This window comes from Paramormyrops kingsleyae, chromosome 2 (assembly GCF_048594095.1).
Source record: "Paramormyrops kingsleyae isolate MSU_618 chromosome 2, PKINGS_0.4, whole genome shotgun sequence".
Lineage (NCBI taxonomy): Eukaryota > Metazoa > Chordata > Actinopteri > Osteoglossiformes > Mormyridae > Paramormyrops > Paramormyrops kingsleyae.
In genome coordinates, this window is record NC_132798.1 from 28,612,351 (window position 1) to 28,638,080 (window position 25,730).

Consider the following 25,730-nt stretch of genomic DNA (forward strand, 5'->3'; position numbering starts at 1 on the left):
TACTCCAGTTTGTCAGTTCAAATAAATTTCTAAACATCCAAACATAGTACTTGTATTTTTGGAAGAAAAACAGAACTGCCCCAGTGAACCCATGGTGGAAACTGAGCAACACAGGAATTATTTGTCCAACCTTATCAGCATGAGTTCCTATTTATTTAAAGGCTACTGAACTTGGTTTTTACAAAAATAGATGTTTTGAAGTACTGAAACGTACTATTGCCTCACTTATGTCACTTTGGACAAACATGTCTGCTATATAAATAAATAGAATGTACATGCTATATAAATAAATAGAATGTACATGCTATATGAATAAATAGAATGTACATGTACTGTAGATGATCTGAAGTATTGATTTTAAATCCAAAATGAAAGAGGTTGTAGCTGAGTCAGGTGGTATTGTGTGTAGTTATGCAGATTTATTAATGCATAATAAATTCATTTTTTCTATATCCACATGCATTTCACAGACAGTAATAGTAATATTAACGGTGAAAATTCCTGAATGTGCTGTCCTGTAGCTTTGTTTAATTTGTTAAAGGGAATTTTGCAGCCTCACCTATAGGGGTCAGTCTCTGACCTTTGCTAACACGCAAGCCATACACCAGACTGTGTGGCAAAAGTGTAAGGACCCATTTCCAGCATTATTTTTTCTGTTATATGAATTAAGAATGCTGTTTCCCATGGTAATATAATATGATTTCATATATATATATATATATATATATATTTCATATTCATATATACATACACATATACACACACACACACACACACACACATACACACAGTATGAGTGTGCCCTGCGATGGGCTGGCCCCCCGTCCAGGGTTGTTCCCTGCCTCGTGCCCATTGCTTCTGGGATAGGCTCCGGACCCCCCGCAACCCAGTAGGATAAGCGGGTTGGACAATGGATGGATGGATGGATGGATATATATATATACTGTAAAATACTGTATATGTCCATTCTTGTATTCAATCTGTCAGTTTGTCTAGTAAGAATAATAGCAACCTTGAATCGATATAAAATAAAACCAGTTTTACTAGAGATTTGCAGGCTACATGGAGATGAAAGCATACGATGGAGGTGACAAAAGCCTCCACAGCACATGGTGCATCTGAGGAGAATCAGCCTGGGAAAGCTGGGAGGTCAGAATCATAAGCTTCCTTTATGATACTGCTTCGCCTCAGCATTGCAGCGTTTCCGAAACCTGTTTGTGTTTGAACCAGAGGAACCTTTAGAAGGTGATTCAGATATTATTCCTCAATTCAGATTGTACAATATTCCTTTTGCTCTCTGTGCAAAGTCGTGATGAACTAACTGAGACCTTTGCTTGACCTCGTAACGCTGCTACATGGCCGTACATACACCAGATTCCTGCAAATTTTGTCAACACAATTATGCTTTTGTATATGCTACTGACAGAGAATAAAGGGGGCATGAGCTGCTGAAGGGCTGAAATACTCACTTCAGTCATATTATAGCATGCTTACTTAACTGCTTGACAAATCATGTAGCAAATGCAGTCAAATTATACAAAGGGAAAACAGCAATAACAAGACAATCCTGTAATGTTGATTTGCCATTTTATGAAAGCTTGCATGCTGCAGGTCTATAAAAATACATACATTTTCTGAAGCACAACTTTATTACTGTATTCCTTGCTGTCTTTTTGACTGTATGTTTATGAGCTTTGGTGTTTCTTGGTCAAAGTGGATATCTGAATTTGTTTCAGCTGGAGTCAAAAGGTCAACCCTATCCAATACACAGTGTCATTATGACTATGACATTATGACTAGGCCTATACAGTCACTACACGAAAGGAAGCAGAGAACCAGTAACCACTGAAATGACATGTTGGGTATTAGGAGAGCAGATCCCAAGGCAAAGCAGGCAAACATTTGCTGACAGAGTTCACAAGTAAGAAATTACAGTGAAATAAAATTTAAACGCTTATAAGGACATAATGCTAAGTGAGAAACATAAATTGCAATTAAAATGAGCATGTACATGAAAGTATGATGTGTGTGTAAAAATGGATATGGGTATACTTTAATGGGTATACTTTAATGGGTATACTTTAAAGTATACTGTGCAGACACTATCCAGCACAATAGCAAAGCTAGGAGGTCACAACCCTAACCAGCTAGGGCACAAGCAGACAAGGGTTTATAGATTTTCATGAGTTACTATAGTTAGAGAAATTTGCTAGGGACTGTTCTAAATGTTAGTACATATGTGGGAGGAGGGAAGAAGAATAGGTCATTATAGTATTGTGGCTCAAACTAAAATACTTCATATGCATCACTATACATGTGGCATCCTACAGTACTGGCAGCAAAAAGGACTGCTGTGTCCTTCACAAGGTGCCACACCGTTGTCCTTTTCTGCATATTTACATGGCTGTGGGCTGTGGAAATGACAGGAATTGTATAGTATTTTCCCCTACTACAGTTATATTTTTAAATTATCTGCAAATTCCACAAAATTTCTCTGCTGTTTAGCACAAATTAAGTAGTGCTCAGAGGTCTTAATGTCTCCCCCAAGGACATGTTATTCATGCATAAAATGCATGAGAAACTGGAGTAATTTTTCTCACTTTGCTTGTAGGAACTACATGTACTACAGGTCAGAGCCTTCTCGGGCACAATCCTGCATTTTTCCTGCATTGCCCCAGTAACCCTTTCTGATAGCGCTGGTTTGTCCCCAAGCCCCGTGACAGCCTTCCATCATGCAGGTCTCACATGTACATGGATGCCGACAGCCACACCTGCTTTGAACCGAAAAAGCTGCAACAAATAAAAAACAGAACAAACAGTGATCATGCAAAAGAAACACACACACTCTAATTGCATGAACTTCGCCTCAGGATTAACATATTTGTGCTAAGAATTTTCTGGAGATTGTTACAGTGATCGGCCATGGGAGTCGGTGTGAACCATGTGACTGATGGAGCACACTTCATATCTGTGGCTCAGATTGGCTGCCGTTGGGAAAAAGCCAGCCCAGGAAACAACCACCATGCAACTTAAACTGGAACTATCTAGTCAGGACCAGAGAGGAGAGGGAGGAGGGAGTTTTTGATATCAGACAGGCTCCTTTGAAGGGCTGGGCTGACACATATACTCCACCTGACGTAATCCTTTTTGTGTGCTTTCAGAGCTAGTGGCATGCTTCTATCATTAATGCAAGGAATAGGTCACGAATTTGATTCAATACCAAATTGTGTGGAAACATTGTGAGCCTAGTCATCGACATGCTTTGCATATAAATAGCGTATGAATTCCTACTAAAAAAAGGTGAAAAAGGTGAAAATATTTTTTGCAACTGAAATTTAATTCTTCAGGTAATTATCGATCATCGTTATTCGTGGTATCCATACTCAGCATGTTTAATAAACATAAACATCACCTGGCTAAAAGTCAGACTTAACAATTAGAAGGATTGTCTATTTCAAGCATTACTGGCACAGTCGTGTTAGTAAACCCACAGCCATGGAGTCTCCAGTAACAAAAACCAGCAGCAGATGGGCGGTGGTACAGAAGTACATTAGCCCTCCCATAGTGAGCAGATCTGTGGGAAGAGGCTGGACCAAATACCATTTAAACATTTCCCTTATGTAAATTGAATATTTTTCTGGATTAATATGAGCATTTTATTAGTATTTTATTTTTATTATTTTTATTCCGAGGCCATTTAAAAAGGGAGGTAGTTACTACATTTAAAATCAGGGACCGTGGGATCTGTTCTAGCTGTGGAAGATTAAGCTGTTCAGCCCCCTGAGGATAGCTTATACCGTGGTACCGGACAGGAGAATTAGCCCGACGGACAGGCCTGGGGTTCTAGAGGAATACTGCAGATTTCGGCATGGTCGTGGGGCTTTAGAAGGACTAAAACCTCTTCCATGCAAAGCTGTATTAGGGTCTGAGGGAATATTCTAAGACGTCGACGTGTGCTTTGTAGACCTCAAGCACTTGCCACGTACTCTACAAGGTGCTGCAGGATTATGGGGTATGAGAACCGCTACTGTGTCCTCTTTGGTCCCTGTGTGAATAACAGCTGTGTTTGCCTTTTTAACAAAAATCAAAGTCAATTACAGTGGATGTTGGCCTCAGGCAACACTCATGAGTACCATTTTTATGCACAGTATATCAAGGTGCAATAATGGTTAGAAGGGCATCTGGTATGAGGAGCTTGAAGTGCCATTCCTGCTATGTGCAGATGATGTCATACTTTTGGCCTGATCTGAACAGGACTCCCGGCACCCCCTGGGGCAATCTGTGTGTAATATGAGTATGGGCAGAGCTGCAGGGAAAGGGTGCCATCTGGACATCTCCAAAGGGAACTGTTCTGGGCATGTCACACTGGGCAGACGTCCCAGGAAAGACTCAGGACACACCTGAGGGATTATATCTCCCATCTGCCTTGGGAATATCTTAGGATTCAAAGCGCAAGCTATAGACTGTGGCCATGAAGAAAGTGGTTTAGTCTGAGCTGCTCAACATGCTGCCACCGCGACCAGATTTTATTGCTTAGTCAGATAACTTGTCAGATTTAAGGTAGTCTGGGCTAAATGTCAGTGAGTGATTATAAAGACCATTTAAACTGGGGTAACTACAAAGCGGGGTTACTGGCTTATTGGGGTAACTGGTCGGCTTTAAGCCGATAAGCCAGTAACCCCACTTTGTAGTACAGGCCCCAGGTAATAATAATAATAACAACAACAATAAGAATAATAAGAGGAAGAAAAAATGAACTGAGTTTATGAATGATTTATGATATAATGTTAACTTTATGTCCAGAAACCAAGAGAAACTATGAACAAATACCATCACTAATATTAATTCAGCATGTCAATATTTTGCATTTATGAGTAAATTACTTCGCTGAGTTCTATGTGTTAGCTCACCTGTAATGCGTGTGGTATCAACAGAGCTGGTTAATTCAGGTCTAGAGAGTAAAAATCCAGACTGGGATTTAGGTTCAACCAACCAGTTGAATACTCTGTAACTGTGAGTCTTTATGCTCAACTGGTTGGTTAAAACAAAATCTTTGTCTGGACTTTTACTCTCTGGACCTGAATTACCCAACTCTGGGTATCAATTTATAAAATGAGGGCTTTTCTGTTGATTAACAGTTTGAATCCCTTAGGGTACGCTGTGCAAACCCCAGAGATAATAAGATGAATACAAATACAGTAGTGATACTTTATCGCGCCCTGTGAGGAATTTGCCTTCATTGCTTTGCCCCATCTTACTCCATATGAAGCTTGGGGGAGTCACAGCAAAGGGGCAGCCCCCTTTCAGCACACAGGGAGCTGGGGGTTAAGCGCCCTGCTCAAGGAGCCCGTGGATGTGTGACTATTCTGCTGAGGCTGGCCTTCACCTAACAACCTTCAGATCCTCAGACCCCAACCGAATCACGCATGCCAAAATACTTTAAGCATTTTTTAAGCAGACATGTAACATGACACAATTGAGAAAGCAGGGTACAGCAGTCTGCAAAGCAGTAGGGGTTAGGGGCCTTGCTAATGAGTCCAGTGGTGAAGTCAGTTTGCTGACCACAGGATTTGACCTCGTGAATTTCCAGTTTAAAGTCCTAACCCACAGAGCCACACTGTAAATTAAGCTACTCGTTGCCTGGTCTTTTATAAATAGTATGATTATAAATACTCTTTCACAGCTACAAATAATCAGTGCTTCAGTTTGAACTACACTAAATTCAATACGACTGGCATCCCTTCCAGAATTTTGCGGCCTGTGATGGACTGACATCCCATGTCCTGCTTGCATTGTGCTTCAGGCCCTCTTGTGACCTTGGTAACAATAAGCATTAAGAGACGTATGTGTGATATTAATACCTAGCCATGCAGATTCTAAAATAAACTATTCATTTATTCACTGTATTGTGGTATTACACTGTATGATTTGCAGTGAGCAGGACAGAGAACATGTGGCTGGGGGATGGATGCAGTGGAGCTATAGTGGGGACTGTTCTGAGGTTGGGAATCGAGACATGTCTAAGCAGAGCAGTAAGATAATGAATAACATTTTGCACAAGGAGAAACAAAAGAAAGCAAAATGGGCATTGGGTCGTGTAAAGGCCTAAAATCGATTTGGGTTTGGGCATCAGGGGCCGGACCTTTAACTGGGGCAGACATAATACAGTCATTCATCTTGGGAACTGAAAGGGAATACAGCAGAAGTGAACTGCATGAAGGTTAAGGCTGTCATCACCCAGTGCAGGGATGTCTGTGCTCCACATCATTTTACATAGTTTACTTTTGTTTTTGTTTAAATGGTCAGTAGTGTGTATGAGATGCAAAATTGCAGCAAACTGCATATTCATTTTCTACATTAATCTACAAATAATTGTGAAATGTTTATTTCCATACAGTGAAACCTCCAAGGCCCTGCAAAGTTTACAGTCAAAGCAGATCCTGAAGATAAAGGAACTGCCATACTCAGCAGTTTTTGAAGAGTATCAAATATTGTCTATGTATATGTAAACGTGTGCTGTGAATGACAGGTTAAGGCCATTGTTTGGAAGAAAATTACAGGTTTGACCAGCAGGCGTGGAAGGAAGTAGTCTTTCTGCAGGAATTTATCATCCTTGCAGGCGGTAGCTGATTAGAGAGGTGAAGCACACCCATGGAAACATGTCCATCTCCTGGTGTTACAGTACAATGCCTAGAGCTGAGACAGTCAAAAGTTCCGCATGATAGGGGCACTTGGCATGGGTGGGGCCCACAACATAACAACACGCAGGAGCTGAGCTGGGATGGGGGAATAGCTACACTGTTAGTAGATGGGGATTACTGGTCTCGGCATCTACAAGGGGGTTCATGGTTGCTGAAATTAGAGCATTCATTTTGCCAAGGAAGGGGTGCAGGTGGAGCAAATTAATACTAGTGAGTCTGTGCACCTGGCTAGTCCACCTGAGAGGGTCAGAACCACCCCCGCCCCCCATGTATATAAATCATTTAGCCCATGGTTAAGGAAAAAGATAAACAAAAGTAATTAACGTTTCCAAAGAAGGAACAGCATAACATTATATGACCTACATACCTTTGCCCCACAAAAAATTGCAAATGTTACACCAGTGGATGATTCACTAATAAGCTTCCTTGTATTCATGCTTTCTCTGATTTTTAAAAGCCTTGTCCACATTCAGCGAAAAAAAAATATAAAAAAATAGTAATAAAGACAGTAGCTAGCCCAGTAAGTCTATACTGTCATGTATTCCTGGTTGACAAGTTGCTACCCAGAATAGGTAAGGACATCATGAACCGTGGGTGAAATATTTTAAAAGTTTGTTTATAATGGCAGAGGCAAACACAGCCTTTGGCCTTGGCATAGTTTAGTTAATAATGTTTCCCTGAATCTGACTCTTCAGCAGCTTCCTAGAGGATTTCTTTGATACCCTTGTCGTTATCAGAATAGTTACCTTTCTTCTCCAATAAAGGGGCTGTGTATCACTCAGATCATATTAATTGTGTCATAATTTTGATTAATGAAGATACGGACCTTGTTTTGCATTTTCCCAAGAATGATTATTCTTGTTCTTTGGTGAAAACCAAATGAACCTCTAACCTCAGAAAAATCCCCTTTCATGCTTCATGAGTTTCTCTCCATACGTGAATAAAGCACATGGAAAAAAGCTCCAGTGTGCTGTTAAAGATCAAGATGACAAAGTCTTGCCTTCCCATGTGGTACAGAATGGTGACCCACATTGTGCCAGCTTTGGGAGCTCCACTGTGTTCTAGCTGCATTGCTCCTACTCATGACAAATCTGATTCAACAAAGTTTAAAGAGTCTCATTATGTTGGTAAACTTCGATAAAATGTTTTATACAGGCAAAAATATTATGAAATTTACCCAGTGCAGTAGCAGAAAGTCAAACATGCTCCGTAATTCCACTCTCTGCCTTTTGAGGTATGCGGTGACTCACCCTTTAGCTGCAGACTGAAAGACTTCCTGAGCAGGTGTAGTTCTGGTGTGATGGATGTATGTTATGATAGCCATGCTGGGTGGGATTTGGTAAAATCCGGCTTTGTCATTAGTAAAGCAACATCAGACCATGATACTGCATTAAATTTAGCTCATAAGACCTTGCGGGGTAACAATAGCGCACCTGACCCTAGATCAGAACGTTGTGTGTTCGAATTGCATTGGGGTCAGGGTAAGGAGCATGCACTGATTACAGCGAGTTGCTGCATCCACCACACGACAAACCACCTCAAGGATGAGAACCTGAGTGCAGTGGGTGATTCCTCAGCTCCACACTAGTCCGAATGGACCAGTGTGAGTTTTTTTTTGTTTTTTATTATTTTTTTGGGGGGGTGGGGGGGGCTGGAGTGACAATCCTGCCACCAACCCCCAAGTTTTTCCTTGTAAGTTGGAGGACCTCCTTATAGGGCTGGATGTAGATTAATAACATACCCAAGATGAAGCAATTGCTCAAGGCCTTGCTCAAGGGCCCAACAGAGTAGAACCACTCCAGGCATTCATGGGATCTGAACCAGCAATTACCTTCCAATTGGTAGTACAGATCCCTAGCCTCAGAACCACCACTGCACCCATTGGGGTCAGAGGCTCTTTAAAAGAATTTCCCCTCCTGGGATCAATAAAGAACATCTTAAATACCTATTCTTCCATCTGTCTTCGAACCTCTTAGAGCAGTGTTTCTCAATTCTGTCCTTGGGAACATGGACTGTCTGGAGGTACCCAAGGACTGGGTTGAGAAACAATGTCTTAGAGTACAGTGTTGTGGGGGAGGGTGGGGCATAGGGAACAAAACAAGGGGACACACTGGACAGGATGCCAGGCCCTCACAGGCACATACATTCACACACAATTTCACACACACAGTTTGATATCCTGCATATATTTATGTATGTACTGCTAGATAACACTCATTTTAGCATTTTTGGTTAAACTTCACCTATTGTAAGTACCTGGAGAAGAAACAAGGCAAAGGAATTGATCTTTTAACCTTAACCCAATGGAAATGGTTTAGAATGAAATGGATAGAAGGTTCATGGACACAATTACAGCCGGTGCCGACCATTTATGAATATTTCTTCAGCAGATTTGAAGTGAACTTTTATAAAAGGAAAATAAACTTAAGTCTTTAAATAATGGAATGGCTATAGCACATTATTCAGCTGAAATAGATTTTGCCAGTTTTTATTACATGATAGTAAAACCTCCCAGCTGTCAAAAAACGGGCTGCCAGTATGTATGTATATGAATGGCTTTGCCTTTTTTGTTATGTAAACTATGTCGGCTATTACCATAAAACCAAGAAAAAAGCTGTTTGGGGGGATTCTGTTAGCAGGATTACGGTATATGCAGCTCATCATGGTCTCCTGACATGGACACCTCTGTCTCCCTCCTTTGGCAGTTTAGGACTCACTGTCCTTTCCAATCCAGTGTTTCATCTTGTCCTTCCCACTGTATACTTTTATCTCTGGCAGTGGTCTCTGGTGTTTTATCTTTTTCCATACAGCTTTATTGTTATGATATAGCTTCATCATCATCTACGATCTCTGCTTCTGACAGTATGAATAGCACGGCAGTCGCACAATTTACCTGAGAAATCGCATGCTGCTGGAGGGTTTCAGAGGCTATTTTATGCCCCTGCTGATTCACTGCACTTCTGTTGCAGGTCTGCTACCTGGTGTCGGCCTTCCGGGGCCGCTTCCTCGCCATCGAAAGCTGCTCCGCGCTGGGGCTGTTTTCCCACTACTTCCATCTCAGCCAGTTCAGCTGGATGCTAGTCCAGGTAGGTCTTGCCGCCCATCGGCAAGTTTCATATCTCAACACTGCCCGACAAGGGAGTCGGTAGAAGTAGCAACAGTGAAGGCACAGCAAATACATGAATCTATAACCATGAGAAATAAGAAGCTGAATATAATTGCCTCTCCTCATCCATATACTCAGTTTTGTCCCAGATGCATTTTTAAATTTTTAATCTAGTCACTGATTTTCTAAGAGAAAGCCTTGTTGGTTTAAAACGACATGTAATAGGACTCTAACAGTTGTGTTGGCAGTAATAGCTTGCATTTGCAAACTGGATAACAAGCCTTACTTCGTAAGGCCAGCTTGAGACAATAAGAAATATTGAGGGCCTGTATACAGTAGCAATTCAATAATAGCATGAATGTGTAAAAAGGAGGTTATTGTAATTACCTCTGTTTAAAGGTATTTCCCTTATACTTTGATATTTTCTGTGTTTTGCTTTTCAACTTGTTTTCTCAATATGAGGGCTCAAGAGATTGAAAAGATCAAGAGGGGAGCAGTGATTCAAGATGGCTGCATTTGACTTTACCCAGCTGGCTGGTTGATGGTGTAACAAAATTATCGTGATATGACTAATGGGAGGTTTTTTTCATAAAATCAGAAATCATATGGATGTATTTCATTTATAGCATGTCTTTCCCTAATTAACATCTGCTCTCTTAGACCTCAATACATATTTTTAATATCCTCTTGCCCATTTAAGGTTGGCGTAATCCAGAACCTGTCCCCAGAAAATCAGAGTGTGACGCAGAGTACACCTTGAGCCAAATACGAGTCCAAGCACATTCAAAAACTAATTGGATGTGTAAATCAGTTAGACTCTCTGGTTTTACAATGCTTTTACCCCTAAACAATTATAGTGAATGATAGCATTTCATGCTCATTTCATAATGTCAAGAGTGAAACCTTGCTTACAGAAATTCTCGTTTTCTCGTACAATTGCTTATCTTAATCATTCACATAGTAAACCTGGTTTGGTCATCAGAATTTACAGATATTAGTTTACTGAAAAAACAGTGAGCTGGTAACCCAGCATCTCCTTGGCTTTGAAGCCCATCTGGAGATACTGCTGGGGTTTGTACTCTGGTGGTCATGCTTGCTGCTGCCTTCAGCGTGACGAACCTTAGCTTCAGTATGGTCATTTCTCCTACCACCAGCAATATTTAAAAAAGGATCCCTTTATCAACAGTTTCTGATACAGTGGCTGTTGGCTGCTGATGCAGCATTTGCCATGTATTTCATATAATTTGGTGGATTTAAAATATGTCAGTATAATAATCGCATAATTTTTTTGAGCACTTTGTTCTATTTATTTAATGTGTATTTCTAATGCAGGACAGAAGGCTTCCGTTTCAGACTCTCTTTTTCACTGTCAAATTCTCTGACAATCTCAAACCTTTGGCACACATAAACACTCACGTTTCTCAGACATCGTTCCTCTCTTGCACGCAGAGAATATGTTTGATAGAGGTATAGGCATGTGAATGTAATGACTGGACAGGGACCCAAGTGTGGGAGGTCCAAGATTGTTTCCAGAATCCTAGTCTGCAAAGCAGGCAAAAGGTCAACAAGGCAGCGAAGATAAATAAAGACCCAAACTGTGATCCAAATCTGTAGTACAAACATAGACCAAAGTCACAAAGTTGATAATGGTATTACAGGGAAAACAAGCGAATGCAAAACGCAAGGGAAAAATAATGCAGTGAGAACTTGAAAAAATAGATCATGAAACCAAATACTTAGTATGGTGGGATAGAGTTTCCTAATAGAGCCAGGTGCTTTGAATCCCTGCCAATTAAACAAGTCCTTGAGCTACAAATATGTGTAGTATTCAGGTAAGCCAGCATGGGAATCACCTGGGCTAAATGGGCACTGTGCTTAATGCAGTGTGGTGGTTACAGGTCTTTGGGAGTGTAGTGGGAACAAATGTTTAAAACGTTCAATAAAATGTTATAGTTCTGTATGATTGCATTCTATTCAATGCTGGTCGATAAACATTTTGAATAACAGAGTTTAGGTAGTTTTAAGAGACAGAATACCCCCTGACCTCTTGTGTACTGTCTTGAGACCATGTTTTTGCTTCTGGAATTTTTGCATTTCCTGTGCTGTAGAACTAGGAAAATGGAAACTATTTAAGGAAGGAATTCTTCATTGACCTAAAATATTCATTGCAATTCTGAAATATAAAGACATTAGTTCACTTTGCAGACAAAGCCAGTCACTTTTAACTGAACTTCATTTTTTTTAATATAGCCTACATGTTATTTTATGAAAAAGACCATGTACAACAAACGTAATAAAAGCTTGCAGACTTGCTAAAACAAGAGAAAATTCTTCAGTGCTGTCCTGTAAAATGAGGAAAACACATGGATGTAATTGAGCCATTTTTCCAGTGGAAAAGGTAAACGGTGATTCACATTGGAAAGTATTTTGGTATTAAAAACAAAACAGGCACATGCTCTTAGTTTTCAGTGCAAAACTCAGTTTGAGATTGTCTTGAGACCAGATGGCAAAGACAACTATGCAACACAGCAACTTGGCAACAAGGAGCAGGTTTCTTATAAATTTTGCAGTTAACTGGGGTAGACTGGGACACAGCAGAATGAGGACAACATATATACACAAAATACAGGTTAAACAAACTCAACTCATTTCCCTTATGTGCTTTTGGCCTGCTTTCAACTGTGGATTCCAGGTTAATGGGACTTACACTAAAACCAAGTTACAACAGGCATACATACATTAATATAGTGTTTCTCAGTGCAGTCCATGTTTTTGCTGGGAGGAAGCAAAAATGTGAACAGTCTGGAAGGGAGCTGGGAGGGAACAAAAATGTCGAATGTCTGCGGGTCCCCAAGTGCATTTTGCATTAACATTTTGTAGAGACCAAAAAACAGGTGGAACTAATCAGTATGAATGAACTTGATAATCTCCTCTGAGTTGGTTACAAATCCCAAAATAAACTCAGATATTTTCGATTTACAGTATATGCAAAATACCCTTACAGATTTTCCAGAAATACACACAATGTAAAATACATATAAGCTTTTTCATTTTTATTTATTTGCATTCTCCAGTACTTAAGTACACTAATTGCATACTTCATACCCTGGTTAGGATGCCAGTCCAGGGCAGATACAGACAATCACACACTATGGGCAATTTATAGATGCCACTTTGGCCAACCCCGTTTTCGGTGCGGGTTCCTGGAGGACATGCCCATAAACAAAGCAAACGCAAACTGCTGGTGTTTTTGGTTTTTACTCTGTGATAAAGTATCACAGAGTAATTGACATTGAGTTATTCAGAAGTATTGATATAAGAAATGGATGTGAGTACGGAGTTCCTGGACAGCCATGGAGTTGTGGGTAGCCAGTGTTGTTATTTTGTCATTTCCATTAGAGCCGGGTACAAGCTAACGCGCCACCATCCCTTAATTAAATCATGACCAAGTGGCTGAAAATGCTGTCTCTACCAACCAAAGAACACTTGGCTTTTCTTATGCTGTGTAACAGTTTGCAGGGGCGTTGCTAAAGATTTTGGGTCCCATGAAGGCATATCATATTGGGCCCCCTAGTCCAGATCAATCTAGTTATTTTCCAAATTTTCTAGGCCCCCTGTCACTCAGGGGCCCTTGGAATTGTCCTAACTCCCCCACACCACCCCTTTACAGTGCCCCTGACTGTTTGTCATCTGTTTTTATTGATAAATATCTGGATACAAATACTACTCTGCCTTTTATTACAACAAAGAGATGTTTAAGACACACTGAAGCATAGATTTAAAGCAGGGTTAGGCTACTTATGGAGTGCCGGTATCGAGCAAGTTTTCTATCCTTCGAGGTCTCTGATGAAGCACACCTGATCTCAGGCAGGTAGCAACTCATCATGCAGGCCAGGAAACCTGCTGGATACCACCACAAGGCTGCCTACCCTTGGTTTGAAGTATTATAGAGAAGATATATGGTAAACTGCAAAACAGCAGCTGTAGTAATTGTTACAATTTGGCAACTACAACTTTATGTTTATATTAGGTTTTGGTAATGTCATAAGGTGAAGTATGCTGAGGAACAACAAAACCAAGGTAGAACAGCAGAGTCTGACTTGAACTTGAAGTGTCTTCATCCATCTTTTTTTTCCTGTTTAAAGCAAATTCTTATGTTTCTTCTTGCATTGTGGTCTTATTTACTGTGCTCCTTTTCTACCATAGGCAGTGAACTTCTGGCAGGTATTGGTGATGAATGACGAACACACAGAGCGCCGCTATCTACTCTACTTCCTGCTCAGCTGGGGCACGCCTGCTTTGGTTATCATGGTGCTGGTCATTGTCCTGCTTGGTGGCTATGCCTGGAATATCCACAGCGTCTATGGGCTGGTACATGAAGACGTGTAAGTATGAGAGAGCAGAGCAGCCTAAGGGAAAACTCTTAGTGGTCTCTCTGGTTTTATTGTTATCTTTCTCTGGAATAAAACATGACAACCCCAACGCAACGATGAAATATTCAGATCTATTGCATGTTTCTTGGGAAAAGTCATCTTTGAATATTTCCTGGAAGATTCAGGTGGTTCTTGGGGAGTTTTCTCATTTTAGCTTTATTGTGCACATCTCAGTTTTTCTGTGAGAAGTGACCCTGTGAAATACAACATCATCTCATTATGCCGATATCCGTTGTGTCATAACAAAATATTACTTTTTTCTCACCCAGTTTTCCCACAGCCAAAAAGCAGAGTTTACTTTCTTACTTGCATGGTTGCAGAATAACAGGAACATCGTGTTGATGAGAATAAATTCCTTAGATTAAGAAAAAACTGTTTTCTGAAATTCCCAGCATCACAACACAAAGGTAGAGACCAGTGGGAAAGCTTGTCACAGACCAAAGATCACTTATATTAATCCTGCCAATATTTCAGTTTTAAGCATCCATTACTATGCCTAATACTGCAAAACACCAGTAACTTTAAAGGCACAACAGTAAATAAAATACACTATAACAAATTATAAATTGCAGTATTTTCTACAGGAATTTACCTGATCACATTCCATACTACCATTCTCTAAAATGAGTTCATAGGTAATTTAAGGAAGTTTAATGCAATTTGAAGTTAAATTCCCTTCTGTTCATGTCTGCTTAACATTGTAGGCTGATTCACACATTTTCTTTAACACTGCATTTGGATGGCAAATTCTGTTGCAGCTAGTAGAATCATCCCTTTTGAAATTACTCTCCGAAAATGACAGCAGAATAGGTCATATCATGGTTTTCTTTGATGATTATGGTTAATTTCTAGTTACTGTATATATTACTGTCATATGCCACTTTGGCCAACATATTCATATTGCAGTGGATGAGACAACAGATGACAATAATAGACTAAGCAAACATATTTACAAGTAGTTGCAGAGTAATAATCTAGTAAAAGTCATTACAAGCATTGAAGACAAAAAAAGTTGGAATCTCATAAACGGAGTCAGTCTGTAATTAATATTTTGTGATTCATTAGTACCCACTTCTGAACAAGGCAAATTTAAACAATGCCGTTTATCTCATTTTCCTACCCTTTTAGTGAGAACATCTGAAATAAATAAATTAGTTGTGCATGGTAAAACGAAACAGCAACTCTGATCACCAGTGCAGTTTATTAATTACTAGGTTAACTGCTGCCCTCTAGATGTGGGCATTTAGATGTGGGTTAATAAAAATATCATAAAATTGGTTACTGCCTACTTTTAACTCATGCCAAGTTGTGTTGCAGCCAGGATAAATGGAGTTCATGTTAAGCCAGGTAGTTTAACAGTTCCCCAGAATGCTTGGAATGACAGTTAACCGTGAGATTGAGAAGTTCACAGAAGAAAGTAAAACATTAACCAAGAATGAAATAACATTCAATGTCATTTTCTACACCATGTATTGAAATAATAATAGATACTTTTATTGATCCCTGTGGGGAAATTTTCTGTTCACCTCCCTCGTCTTGCTCTACATGAGACGCAGCCGCCCGTTGCGGCACCCAGGGAGCTGGGGGTTAAGGGCCTCGCTCAAGAGCCCACAGACATGCTGAGGCCAGCCTTGAACTGGCAAGCTTCTGATCACAGGCACAGAGACGTAGCCCACTGAGCCATTCACTGTCCCATAGTGCAAGGTCTAACAGTGCAAGATCTCGAATATGGCCAATCTATGTAGCTAAGCCTCATTTTCAAGGCAATAATACTGAAGTATGGGGGTACTACTTTTAATAGTCATTCATGGAATACACAATAAATTTAAGGCTTTAAAAATATACAAAATATATTTATATTTACTGGGAGATTCTGCATTCTGGTGTCCCATGTGCTTTCGAGTCCCAAATAGTAAATATGGTGGAGGTTTCATTGCTTAGAGATATACCATTCATCATCTGTTTTTCAACGATGAATGAAAATGACCAGATTGAGTCCCACATGAAGATGAATGTTCAAATTATTTTCCCTTTACAATAAGCAAGCAATGTTTGTCAGTCTATATAGCTGTTAAAGGGTCAAGTTACCTACTGATGGGTTGCAGATGCAGTGTTTGAGATGTGACACGACAGAAGAAATGTCTTGCAGAGTGATTCAGTGGCTGGTGCATGGTATTTTTGCTCCACAGGTGTTTTATCCCCAATGTGTATGCAGCCCTATGTACAGCAGCCCTTGTGCCCTTGATCTGTCTGGTGGGTGTGCTTGTGGTGTTCATACACGCCTATCAAGTCACCCACCAGTGGAAGGCCTATGATGACGTCTTTCGAGGGCGAACCAACAGCGCAGGTAGGTGTCATGAACTCCAGTGCCAAATCATGTCTAATATATTTTATACAGGAATGCCTTATTCTACTAACGGCATTATGGTATCTATGTTGTTATCGGAATGGTCAAATGGTGTTTTTGGTCCTTTTAAAACATTCATATCAAAATGCACTGTGGTGCCTGTGTCCATATGTGTGTGTGTGTGTGTGTGTGGTCCAGGTATACTTTACCTTGTGGGGACCAAATGTCCCCACAACGTGATGAATATCCATTTTTTTTGTTACCTTATAATGACCAGGTCCCCATATGGGAAAACTCTATAATAAAAATCCGTGACTAAAACTAAAAATGCAAAAACTCTTGTATTTTGTTTGGTTACTTATGGTTATGGTTAGGGCTGGGTAGGGGTTAAGGTTGTCATACTTACAGTAGCATTAGCATTTTCACCATAGAAATGAATGAGCAGTCCCCAAAAAGATATGATTACACAACTGTGTGTGTGAGTGACAGAGAGAGAGAGAGAGAGAGAGAGAGAGAGAGAGAGCAGGACAGTCAGCAACCGATGAATGATGTACAGTATGCTAGCTTTGCTTGCTATGTCCTTACTGTAAATAACAGGCAGTATGGGATGCTGCCAGGTATTCGTCACTCAGCAGTACGAATTTCAAAAAGTCAAGCATTGTGTGAGTATGTTCCCCAGATAACAACACTAAGAGTGACTTAGCGAATATTTTTCATGAACATTTCCAGTGCAAACTATGTTGCATTCAAACCCGATCACAACCCCGTCAGTATAGAGACTGTCACAAAATATGCCTCCAAAAATATGACCTACCAGATCCTATTTTTGTTCTTTGTTTGTGGGAGCGGTTCCCATTTTGTTTTACGGCCAGACCATAAATATCCTGTGTACTTAAATCAAAAACAATATTTTCAGGGCTCCAACCCGATGCTTCATGTGACAGGCTTCAGGCTCCCTGTGACCCTAAGCAGGATAAGCAGTTAGAAAATGGATGGATGGATGGATGCATGCATGCATTGTAACCAGGATAAGCAGTTAGAAAATGGATGGATAGATGCATTGTACTACCTCAGGTTTAGTCTGAAGCTTTTTGTTCCTCTGTATTCATAGTGAACTTGTAGATGTATAACAGTACATGCACCTGAAAGTAAATACTTATATGGAAGCTCTTTTTGGTAGTGTACTACAAATTACGTTCTGTAGCTTAAATAAAACTACAGTGGCACCTCAGTTCTCGAACTCATTAGAACTCGAATTTCTTAAAAGTTGAACCAACAAGTTCGAAAAAAAATTACCTAGAGCTCGATCTGAATTTCAGAAGTCAAACCGCGAACGCCGACCTAAGATAACTTGTACGCGCGGGGAAATGAGTCACGCGGCACGTCTCTCAGAGGAAACAAAGGGCAACGCTTCAGTCTCAGCCTCACATTCGCTGTGATAGCATCGTGCATGTTTACACTAGCTGAATACATATATTTAGACAGTAAAAATACATTTATACAATGATAGACAGTAACAGTAATTATTATTATATAATAAAATACATTTAAAAATAAATATTTCTTATTCATTATTTTAATATCAATAATAAACCATTAATACATTTAATTATAATAATATTGTTGTGCCGAGCGGGGACGGAACGGAAACAAAGGCGCAGACGTCAGGGAATTGGGGAATACAGGGTTTAATTACAGGTAAGGCAGGCAAAACGCAGACGGACAATACAATGACCGGACTGGGGAAACAAACTGAAACGCGGACTAAATACAGAGGACTAATGAAAACAACCAGAAACAGCTGATCACACGGGGATTCCACACGGGGTTAATGAGGGGGCGTGGCACACGGATGGAGCGGACGATCGGGGCAGGACACATTGTTTGGATACACATTGTTTGGATTTTCTTACTTTACAAATTACTGTTTTGATAAATGTGCTTAGATGTATTTAGTACAGTATATGCTCTTCTTGTTTTATCCGGTTCATTTTGTGTTTAAAAGCTAAAAAAAAACATATTTAGGTATAAGTTTTTGGGGCCGGGAACCAATTAATTGGTTTTCCATTATTTCTTATGGGGAAAATTCGATCACAACTCAAACTTTAGGATTCGATCCAGAGTTCTGAATGGATTAAAATCGAGTTCTGAGGTACCACTTGTCACGCTCAGCGAAGGAGGTGAGCAGGGAAGCAAGAGAGCAAGCCAGGACTTCAGGTCGAACTGGGTTTAATGAACCAAAAACAGGCAAGCACGGACAATAGCGAGACAATACAATGACGGATCTGGCATACATGGGGAGACGCGGACTCATATACACAGGACAAGGCAAAAGAAACAGGAAACAGCTGGGCATGATCGGGGAAGCACACGTGGATAATGAGGGGGCGTGGCACACACTAGGAGCGGAGGGAGCGGGGCGTGACACCACTGTACTAATAAATCAAACCAATTCTGTCAAATGGCAAAGGGGATACTTTTCACAATGCATGTAACTGCATTCATCTACTGCATATTTCCAATAGTCAGCTGGCAGTGAACATCATGATACTAAAAATAAAATGTGCTGAGTCACCAACAAACCCTAGAACATTTCATCATGAGCAGAATAGTATGCATCTTCACTCCCATTGGTCCTTGGAAATTTCTGTTTAACTCTGTAGCTACTGTTAGATGTTCTAGATTATAATTTCATTTGCAAAGGCCACATCCAGCCCCTAAATCAAAAAATGATTTATGGTTTAATTAGGACTATGGTACACATGCTGATACAGTAGATATTCATAGTGATATTAATGTGGGCTCAGTTGGTAGCACTGTTGCCTCATCTCAGAGTTGGGGGTTTGGATGGATTGGAAAATGGATAAATGAATGCATAAATGAACAAGGATAACCACGTGTACAGTAGTCTTACTGCTTTGTTGTACAGATATAAGTATGGAATATGTCATACATCCACTATCTGATCGCTTATCCCCGTCAGGGGTACAGAGGGGCCTGGAGCCTGTAATCGGTAGCATGTAGCACAAGGCTGCTTGTCCACCACATGGCACATACAGTATAAGATGTATGTTTATAAACACCAATTTAGACAATGGAAAAGAACCAGAATACCTATAGAAAACCCACATGCCACAGAGAGAAGATGCAAAATCCATCCACAGTGCTAAACCCCCAGCCACGCAGGTGTAAACCCACCCAATCAAGCTGCCCTCCCCCCCCCCCCCTTTGTGTGTAAGCTGTAGTACATGGCAGCACTATGATAAACTTATTATCAGCACAGTAATTTATAAAACATAAACATAACATAACATAAATGCAAGTTTTCCAGTATCCACTTTATTTAATTGTTTTTGGGCCTGCAGCAATTTCCTCTTGCTCACTAGAAAGAAAAACATTGCAGCACAATTTAACTAGACAGGGCTGGGATCACCTAAGACATATTAATAAGCACAGATGCATTTCAGTCTGCTATTGAAAGTAACGGTTAACTCCTCAGAATATAAATTATTTCCCTGTGTGAAGATCTATGTCATTACAAGTTAAATATCAGCTCTGTGAATTAAATCAGCTCCATGTAGGTATTTAAACAACTCAATTTCTATTATGTGCAGATTTAATATCATATGTATAGGCTTGTGCCACACAGAAAAAGAGCTGATTTTGTTCTTGAGTTATCGTGAACTCATGAACATCAGAGTTCATAACATTTAAGACAGAGTCCATAACATTTAAGATTTAATATTGTTCTTGCTGTTAAGCTGCTTCCTTGTAGGAATTTGGGTTCTTATGCTGAGAACTGCATAAATTGGTTTCTCCCCAAGGAATTACAGCTGTCTTGTAAACCTGCAAATTAATCTGAAACAAGCTCTTAATAGTCATTTTATAAATACCGATATCCATGATATTTGTGCAGTCTTTGCATACAGAATTTGAAAAACCTGACTGGTGTGAACTCATTCTCAAGCCAAAGTCAGGAATACAGTTACATAGGTAGGGAAGGAGGAAGACGACCATGTACATGCAGAGCTGGGCACAGGGAGCAAACCTGGGTCTGTTGCCTGGAATATTGACTCTCTCTCTGCAATGCATGGCCTGTTTTTCATTGCAGACCCATCCGATAACCAGTCTGGTTGTTTGTCATCAGCAGCTGTTTTATTCCAATCACACACTCATGGGGCCTGTACTGCGAAGCGGGGTTAATGGCTTACCGGGGTAACGTGTGTAAGTGAACGAATACGAAGTCCATTTCCTTAAATTGTTTTAAATCCGACAAGTTACCCCGATAAGCCAGTAACCCCACTCCGTAGTACAGGCCACAGGTCTTCACTTTTTTTTTTCCTATGATATTAAAAAAGCGTCTCTGATTACTAATGAAAAAGTGATTTCAGAGCTGGTTTGACTCCATTTGTAGGAAAGCTTAGCACTACAAAGGCTGCCGTAGCCTATTCCAAGAGCCACATGGTGATAATCCCTGTTTATACCTCAGGCTGTTGCTTAAGAACAGTGAGCTTAACCCTGTGGGAGCAGCAGCTGCAGACGGGCATTCAGGCGTGTAGCCAGCCCTCTGACCGGCCATCTCATCAGCCCTTTTCCCCTCTCTTTGTTTTTCGGAGAAGCCGACGGAGAAGCACGTCCTCTCGTGGGAAGTGGGCCAGACAACTCCTGGCCTCAACCACTCAGAGTCCTAATTTCATCACTCTGACCTTTCATTGTTTGTACTCTTTTACCTGACCTAATCACTAAAGTCAATATACAGTCTTAAATGTTATATTTCCAATAAATAATGTATTTTTTGGAAAAGCTAATAATTTATAAATCAATAGTGGTGCAGATATAGTAAGAAACCAAAATGTAATTTTTATGGAAAATTTAAATTCATGGAATCTTTAAAAAATAATTGAAAAATGTATTTTTGTTACCAGTTTGCTATATGGGTGAATAGCGGAGATGGTCATGCCTGGATGTTCAGTGTTCAATAATGATTGTAGACCTTTTCTAGCTACTGTACATAGAAGAGAACAATGGCGCAGTCTCTCAGACCAATGATGATCTTGCATGTTTCCAGCAAAATTAAAAATTGCCTTTTACTTTCCCCATCTGGTTTCTACATGCTCACAAAGATATAACAGGTCTCTCTTACAGCAACTGTTTTCTGGAAATGCTGAAGCGTTGTTGCCTAGCAAAGGGGAGGGGGGGTTGACTATATCACTCTCTTAGCATGTCAGGCACTGGTACCCTTGTGAGTTTCTGTGTATAGCTGGTGACGGTATATCTATGCCGTGAGCCTAGCTGAACCTGATCCCAGCTCTTTGACGATCTTGTCTTGTGCAGTATTCCTTTGATTTGTGTAACACTTTAATATTATCTAAACAGAAACTGTATAAGTCGATTACTGTAGCAATCTGCTACTTTTACAACCAGCAGCCCAGTAGCATGCCAGTCCAAATATGGGGAGCTCTGCTCTACAATAGTATACACTATATGGACAAAAGTATTGGGACTATTATTCCCACAGGAACGTTTATGACATCCCATTCTAAATCCATAGGCATCAATATGGAGCTGGTCCCCCTTTGCAGCTGTAACAGCTGCCACTCTTCTGGGAAGCCTTTCCACAATTTTGGAGTGTGTCTCTGGGAGTGCATACCAAGGCATTTTGGACAATTTTATGTTTCCAACTTTGTGGGGACAGTTTGGGGAAGGCTTTCTTCTGTTTCAGCATGACTGTGCCCCAGTGTACAAAGCAAGGTCCATAAAGATATGGTTATGGGTGAGTTTGGTATAGAAGAATTTGAGTGGCCCACACTGAGCCCTGACCTCAACCCCATGGAACACCCTTGTGATGAACTAGAATGGAGACTGAGGCAGGCCTTCACATCCTACATCAGTGCCTGACCTCACAAATGCTCTTCTGGATGAATGGGCAAATATTCCCACAGATATACTCCAAAATGTTGTGGAAGCCTTCCCAGAAGAGTGGCAGCTGTTATAGCTGCAAAGGGGGACCAACTCCGTGTAGATGCCGACGGATTTAGAATGTAATGTCATAGAATGTCCTGTGGGTGTAATGGCCAGATGTCCCAATACTTTTGTCCTTAGAGTGTAAATAAGTATTATAAATAAGTAGTATATATTAATCGTAATTATCATATACATATCGAGATGACAACTAGACAAAGCATAAGAATAAGCCTCAGCCCATGTCAAATTAATCTTCATTAGCACCACTAGTCAATAAGAGTAAAACAATACTAACGACAATGCTAACGACAATGCAAACACAATGGGGAATGCGTGTGGGAGTATGAACGGGCCATGGCTTATATACATCAGCACACTCAGCATGCAGGGAACAACACAGGGCAAGAATGAACTAAATTTGCTAAACTAAACAAAAAACAACTGGAACTGAGGGGGAAGGCCCAAAACTCCTAATAGCTAGCCACCTTATCCAGTCATGGCCAGATATGCGAGTTAGTGTCAGGCTTACGTCACCAGCCCACATCACAGCCGGCGATCGACAAAACTACATGAGACGTATCTGCCTCTATGCTGCTGCCTTTTCCATAACTTCTGATGCCATCATTTTACAGAATATTTCTGTGAATGTGCTCCCTTGACCATGATCCGTGTGAGAAGTGTGAGATGCCCTGTATGCTGTTTGTTACAGAGGTTCCAATGGTGCTGACATTGTTTGCTCTGGTGTCCCTGGTCTGGCTTTGGGGAGGACTGCACATGGCCTACAGACACCAGTGGATGCTCATCCTCTATGTCATTTTCAACTGCATGCTGGTAAGACTTTCCAGCAACTGGTTTGTTACAGACAGCCTTCCATTCAATATCTAATTCTTATGGATTGCATTTACAGTCCTTTCCCATAACCTATTTCCTTCTTCAGAAAGCTTAATAGTTTAAGTTTCGCTTACTGCAGTTACAGTGCACCGCTGAGGTATCACAGAATATGCCATTGCTTAACCCAAGACTAATTCAGTTTTTTTACACTATGTATTTAGTGTTTTGTTTAATTTAGTGTTTTTCTTCAATATACATTGTTATAATAAAAACATGCAAGTATAATTGTGTATAATTACTGAATACCGATCCGTCTGCAAAGGCCAGCAGATGACACATAAAAAGTTTAGCAATTCAAAAATGCATAAAAGACACGTGCAGTGCTGGTCTGGAGGACGCCAACCTGGTTACATGATATTTCACTGTGATCTCACAGTGATCTGTGTCTCTGGGTTTCTTGCACCTTTTTGCTTCACTCCTCAAGGGCACCAAAACATTTTACACAGTTTTTCCAGATAGCAGGGGGCCTGTAAAAATAATAAAATTGAAAGTGCTTCATAATTGGCTTTTATTTAAAAAAAAAAAAAAAAACAAGAATTGAGGCTGATGTGATTAATTTCATATTGAGTAAAAAAACCTATAATTCTGATTAAATAACTAGAATTGAATTATATAGCAGCATTCATAAATTTTCAACCCCACCACCAGGCGCTGGCACCGAATTTTGGTTGTCAAAAGAAAAACAATTTGGTCTGTTTTTATGATTAGCCCATATTTGTTTTCCAGAAACACGTTCCCTCACGTTCTGGTCATTAACCATCGAACCCTTTGGCTTCCAGGGCCTCTATGTTTTTGCAGTGTACTTCATCATGCATAACCAGCTGTGCTGGCCAGTGAAAGCTAGTTACACAGTGGAGATGAATGGTCACGGCAGCCCAGACTCCACCTTCCAGGGTAGCAGCACTCCTGCTGTCGGTGAAGAGATCAGCAAATCCACACAAAACCTTATCAGTGCCATGGAAGAGGTATCAACTCCACACCCCTCATAGTCATCACCTATCTATTCACCTTTTGGCTTCATCTTTGGTATTTTATTTGTTTTATTCTGAATCTTGCAGGAGTTGTAGTATCCAGTGTTGGGTCTCTTAAGCTCTTTATAATACATACTGTATATCCATCTTCTAAACACTTATTGTCAGGGGCACCAAGCAACACAGGGCACAAGGCTAGGGTACACCCTAGATGGGATGCCAGCCTATTGCAGGACACAGACTATGGAAAATTGAAAGTTGTAAATTAGCTTAGCTGCATGGCCTGTGGGATGAACAGTAAGATTCACAAGTTTTGTTCAAATGAGATTTGCAACACAAGACATGTCCATTTGCAAACAAGGGATCAGCGTGTTCCTATTGCGGTGATTGTTGTGAGCAGATGTGTCAATGCTTGCAGATTCATAATAAAAAAAAAAACCACATATGTATACTCATAATTATGTTTGCTAAGCTGTTAGAGAAAGCAATGACAGCAGTTTATTATAAAACCTGGCACAGACATTCTTTCCAATTTATATTATCAAATAATGACTTGCTTCAATAGTAAGGTTCTATACTATACTATACTATACAAATTTTTACTGGCCTAGCTTATCGCATTTCTTTTAATGCTAAGACAGAATAGTGACAAGAAATCTTCTGCCTGCATCAGCATTTTGGTGTCTTGAATGGGTGAATATGTACATGTATATACATGTATATATGTTTTGTATGTGTATGGCAGCATGTGCATTTCCTCGTATTTGCCTCCAACCATGCGCACCATGTATGACTGGCCATTTGCTGTAGGTCTCCACGGACTGGGAGCGAGCATCCCTCAGGCCAAGCAGCCAGCCCGGAAGCGTGTCCAAGCAGGGGCCCCAGAACGGCACAGCCTACACCACCGAGGGGGGCTTTATCGGCACTAATTTGGTCACCGACGAGGAATCCCAAGAGTTTGATGATCTCATATTTGCATTAAAGACCGGTGAGAGGCACAGGCCTATTCAGAAGCCTTGAATTTATAAAAGTCATAAATGGTTTATTAAATGTTGTTAGATGCATTTCATTGATAACTGCAATGTTTAATTGTTTGATTTGACTAGATAGCTGCAGCGAATTAACTTATCTGGGGCCCTTAGGCTGACATCACGACAATCACTCACCCTTGGAAACCTAGCTCACTGTTCTGGGCTTTTCATAGAATTTTTCATCTTTTACTGTAAGGTATTGTTCAAATGTTAGTGCTGATAATCACTGCATATGCATTGGTATAAGAAATTGCCAAGCTAAATAAGAACAGAAGCCCAGTTTCTG

At 40.4% G+C, this 25,730-nt stretch overlaps 1 protein-coding gene across 1 annotated transcript in view; it reads left to right on the forward strand.

The window, feature by feature from the left end:
• Positions 1-25,730, forward strand: part of adgrv1 (adhesion G protein-coupled receptor V1) — a 105,131-nt gene that overhangs the window by 77,989 nt on the left and 1,412 nt on the right. Inside the window, exons 84-89 of the mRNA XM_072708883.1 lie at positions 9,671-9,787; positions 14,014-14,192; positions 16,430-16,587; positions 23,261-23,382; positions 24,222-24,407; positions 25,224-25,401. Coding sequence (XP_072564984.1) covers positions 9,671-9,787; positions 14,014-14,192; positions 16,430-16,587; positions 23,261-23,382; positions 24,222-24,407; positions 25,224-25,401 — 940 coding nt within the window. The remainder of the gene's footprint in view (positions 1-9,670; positions 9,788-14,013; positions 14,193-16,429; positions 16,588-23,260; positions 23,383-24,221; positions 24,408-25,223; positions 25,402-25,730) is intronic.